This window comes from Etheostoma spectabile, unplaced genomic scaffold (genome assembly GCF_008692095.1).
Source record: "Etheostoma spectabile isolate EspeVRDwgs_2016 unplaced genomic scaffold, UIUC_Espe_1.0 scaffold406, whole genome shotgun sequence".
Classification (NCBI taxonomy): domain Eukaryota; kingdom Metazoa; phylum Chordata; class Actinopteri; order Perciformes; family Percidae; genus Etheostoma; species Etheostoma spectabile.
In genome coordinates, this window is record NW_022605605.1 from 53,638 (window position 1) to 58,564 (window position 4,927).

The following is a 4,927-nucleotide window of genomic DNA, read 5'->3' on the forward strand; positions in this document are numbered from 1 at the left end:
TGCCAGCAACAGCAGCGGGCGCGCCACCTCCACCTGCGAGCTGCTGGTGCAAGGTGAGGACTGGACTAGACTTGGCTAGACTAGACTTCATTAGATTAGACTAGATCACATTATTTACATCACATTGTGTTTTCTTCCCATTGAAATGAAAATCAACGATGTTTTCAACTTTTTCTTAAGTTTTCGTCCCTTTTTCTGACGTTTAACACTACGTAACACTAACTTATTAACTTTAGTTTTCCAGTTATTTTGGGAATTTATGGTCAATAAACCTCAAATTATACCTAATGTTTGAGTTAGAAAAGCAGAAATTAGGAATTATTGAGACTAAAATTAAAGGAATGGATGTTGATGATAATCACAGACTGGAATATGTCAACTTTTACTCAACACTATTTCAAAGACACTTCACTTTGTTTTACAATGCTATAAAATTTGTTAGTTTTTTGCTCTTATTGTTGAGAATGCTGCTGTAAAAAAGGAGTATTATCTAATCTAATCTTGTACTTGCCAAAGAGCGTTTGATATTTTTCTACATTCAGAAGACAGGAAGTGGCGGTCTGGTCCCATTGGTCCAGTGTGCGATGCTATCGTTGACGTGTGTGTCTGTTCAGGTGAAGAAGCCGTTCCAGCAAAGAAAACCAAGACGGTGATTTCAACGTCTCAGATTTCCCAGAGCCGTCAGACCAGAGTGGAAAAGGTACGAACCAGGTCCTCTTGGATCGGATCCCGGGTATTTCATCATCTCATATGCACTAATTAGCTTTATTAATTTCACGGTTTTCACTGCAATACATCCGGCTGCCGCTGATATCTGCACTAGTCGTAATCGTCTTACAATTTCTTAACATTTTGCACATACTTCACCTTGCACATCCTTATCTTACTGTTTGTACTTGTCTTCTGTTTCTTTTATCTTTTAATCTCACTACACTGTATATGTGAATGTGCAGCTGAATGACAACAAAGTGTCTAAGTGTATTTAGTCTTAATGTTGATTGTGTCTCCTCACCTCTCTCCTCGTGTCCGTCCCCAGAGGACGGAGGCCAGTTTCCAGGCCACCGCCATGATGGAGATGCAGGTGGAGGGCGCCGAGATGACTCGGCAGCTCACTCACAAGACTCCACCCAGAGTTCCTCCCAAACCCGTGTCCAAGTCTCCTCAGCCATTGCTGGCCGCCAAGGTGGCCGCAGGACGCCAACAGTCTCCGTCACCGGTCAGACACGTGAAGGCGCCCACGCCCACGCCTGGCAGGTGGGTGGAGCCTTCAGAATGTGTTTAAAGGAGACTGTCGTCCAATGAAAAACATCCACATAAGTCAAATTTATTATAAATATCATAATATAATAGTAAAGTGTAAAGTATACATTAAACTAGTCTAGTCTAGAACATTTTGTTTTTATGGCTATTGACTGTTTTCTGCTCCATCAGGCCGGCAAAGTCCGATGCCGACGTCCCGCCGCCCTGGAAGCGCGGAGACTTCGTGGCCGAGGCCAGCTACGCCAGCATGACCAGCATGACCAGCATGACCAGCAGCTCCGTCACCCGGATGGGCCAGGAGCAGCGCTGGGAGCAGCAGGTCACCGGCGTCAAACAGGTGAGTGATCGGGGTTCATGTACCGCCATGTGGGGGTCAACAAGTCGGGGGGTTGATGTACCGCCATCTGGGGGTCAACGAGTCGGGTGGCTGATATACCGCCATCTGGGGGTTAAGGAGTCGGGGTCGGGGGGTTGATATACCGCCATCTGGTGGTCAACGAGTCGGGGGGTTGATATACCGCCATCTGGTGGTCAACGAGTCGGGGGGTTGATATACCGCCATCTGGTGGTCAACGAGTCGGGGGGTTGATATACCACCATCTGGGAGTCAACGAGTCCCTGGAGCAATCTGAGGAACCTGGACCATGGACAGAATTCCAGCTTTAAGAAAGTTACACCCAAAAAAACAGATTATTCTCACAATCAGTTCACTCTTTTCATTGAATTTAAGTTTCAGTTTAATTTTAATAGCATTTGAAGGAAAAAAAGATTTAAGAACACTGAAAAAAATGACAAAAAATGGGGGGAAAAAACAACAAAACGTCCCAAAAAATGACACTGACATTGTAAAAAGTGAGACAGAACTTCTGGAAAAGTTAATCAAAAAATTACAATAATTATCAGAGAAAGCTTCAAAAACTTGGTCAAAACAACCACAAAAATGTGCCAAAAATGCACAAAGAACTTTGGAAAAAGTGGCCAAATAGTCTTAAGGAGAAACACCACGCGACCATAAATCATACACTGAATACTTCGGCACAAGTTCGTCATACGTCTGTCAAGACCTCTTTAACCACGAAGACTCGTCCCAGGTTTCACAAGGAGAGCTGCTTCACCTTGATCCAACCGCCTTGCCCTGTGTATCCGATGAAGAGCGCTGTAGACGGGGTAAACAAGATGGCCGCCGATAAAGAGCAGGTCGCTCTTCATCTGTCACGAGTTGACACGTCATCTTTTTGGGCACTTTCATTCCTCTTTTTTGAGTTTGGTTGCTGTCTCAAATCTCAGCACGTTCAGCTCTGAACCTCCAGCTCTCTTTCTGCACCTTCAGCTCTCTTTCTGGACCTTCAGCTCTCTTTCTGGACCTTCAGCTCTCTTTCTGCCCCTTCAGCTCTCTTTCTGCACCTTCAGCTCTCTTTCTGGACCTTCAGCTCTCTTTCTGCCCCTTCAGCTCTCTTTCTGCACCTTCAGCTCTCTTTCTGCACCTTTAGCTCTATTGTTGCACCTTCAGCTCTCTTTCTGCACCTTAGCTCTCTTTCTGCACCTTCAGCTCTCTTTCTGCACCTTCAGCTCTCTTTCTGCACCTTCAGCTCTCTTTCTGAACCTCCAGCTCTCTTTCTGCACCTTCAGCTCTCTTTCTGGCCCTTCAGCTCTCTTTCTGCACCTTCAGCTCTCTTTCTGGACCTTCAGCTCTCTGTTCTGCACCTTCACTTCTTTTCTGGACCTTCAAGCTCTCTTTCTGACCTCAGCTCTCTTTCTCTCTTTCTGGACCTTCAGCTCTCTTTCTTCTCTACCTTCAGCTCTCTTTTGCCCTTCAGCTCTCTTTCTGGACCGTCCATCTCTTTCTCATTCTTTCCTGTTCTGCACCTTCAGCTCTCTTTCCGCCCATCCTCGTCTCTCTCTGCCTCCATCTCGTCTTTTCTGGCCCTTCAGCTCTCTTTCTGGCCCTTCAGCTCTCTTTCTGGACCTCCAGCTCTCTTTCTGGACCTTCAACTCTCTTTCTGGACCTCCAGCTGATTTCAGAGTGTCTTTCTTGCATGTCAAACAGAGACACATGTCTTGTCTTCCACAGATTCAATGTTTATGTCTCTGCATGACATTTCCAAGCAGTCGATTAACTGAACTTGTGTTTTATTGATCGTAAATGTGGATCACCGTTTCCTTCCTGCCAGTGTCCCAAAAACTGAATTAAGTGTTGATCCAGGTTTCAATAATCAGGAAATTATGATTCTGCATGCAGACATGTGACCTGGATGCTCCAAAGTGGAGATATGTGATGTTTTGTGTGAAGGTTTGATGTCTTTGACCGAGGCAGGAGGGTGTCGAGTGGTGAACTGATTAATCACATTAGATATTCATGCTCTAAAGATCGAATTACTCGAATGATTGGGTTCCCTGATTTTAGTAATCTGAGCCAGGGGAGGACTTCATGGAGAGGAAAGCTTACCCCTCCGGTTTTTCTGCGTCCAAAGTGTTTTTTTCCCTTTCCTTGAAGTTTTTGTCAATTTTTATTCTAGTTTTTTTGTTAGTTTATTTTTGTAATTACGCTTTTCCCCAATTTTTTGTCACTTTTTGTTCTTTTGTCACAGTTCTGATGTTTGAAATCAGGAGTGTTAACATAGAAGCCAGAAGAAGGGAACCAGTCAGCCTCACCGCCGCCTGCACTCCCTGCCATCCAAATAGTTTTTGACACATTATTAATGTTTTTTATATATTTTAAAATATGGACGTAGCATCGACCTATCCCAGTCAGGATTATTTTTAAGTTTAGAAGGTGTTGAATTTCACATGTTGATCCCCTCCACAACATTTTTTTTGTCTTAATGAGGATTTAAGTAAGGGCATCTGAAATAGGGATATACGCAGATTTGCCCTCGTCCACCCGCCTGTCTCTGCTGTGTCCGTCCATGGATGTCCTGAGGTCAGTGTGCTTGCTGCTTGTGTCTCCAGGCTGAGGGGGGGAAAAGAGCTGGGGCGGTGGCCACGGTGATGGCCGCCGTAGATCTGGCTCGGGTCCGTCAGCCCGTGCATGTCGAGGAAGGGCGAGCTGAAGAGGAGGCTGAGGCCGTAGAGTTATGGCAAGGTCATCGACAAGGTCACGGTCAAGGTCAAACCGGCTGGACAACAACAGGAGCGCCCGCGGGGCAAATGCTCACTACTGCTCAGGAGTTCACCTCTGAACCAACCCGGGCGCCGCCTCAGGTCAGCGAGGCCTAAGATTCACCAACGTTACCGAGAGATTATCTCACTAACCAAAAATAACATTTAAAAAATATGAGTAAAATGTCTTAAGAATAAGTAAAACTATTAGCCAGCTCTTTAAGATAATAACTATGAATGTAGGAAAACTGTGTATTACTCAGGGGAATCTAGTCCCTTGGTCCAGCTCTTAGGATCTCCCTGTGTTGGTTACTCCAGATTCAGAGAGGGACAGGGATGTCCTCCCATGTGGACACTGGTCTCGCCCCGTCCCCAGTTCCACATTTCACAGTTTCTAAAGTTTCGGTCCCAAAACACGAGTCTAGATCCGAGGTAAGAGACGCACCATCGGGCAAGTAGTAGAAAATAACCTTTATAGACAGAAAAAACAGAGGAAACATGAATAATAACAGAAACTAAATTTAATATTCCAACCTGTGATCAACCCTTCGCTAAACCTGCCCCCCCC

At 45.4% G+C, this 4,927-nt stretch overlaps 1 protein-coding gene across 1 annotated transcript in view; it reads left to right on the plus strand.

Moving 5' to 3' along the window:
* Positions 1-4,927, plus strand: part of LOC116686626 (titin-like) — a gene marked incomplete in the record, with an annotated part of 242,683 nt that overhangs the window by 1,516 nt on the left and 236,240 nt on the right. Inside the window, 4 exon segments of the mRNA XM_032511647.1 lie at positions 7-53; positions 615-700; positions 1,037-1,254; positions 1,432-1,597. Coding sequence (XP_032367538.1) covers positions 7-53; positions 615-700; positions 1,037-1,254; positions 1,432-1,597 — 517 coding nt within the window.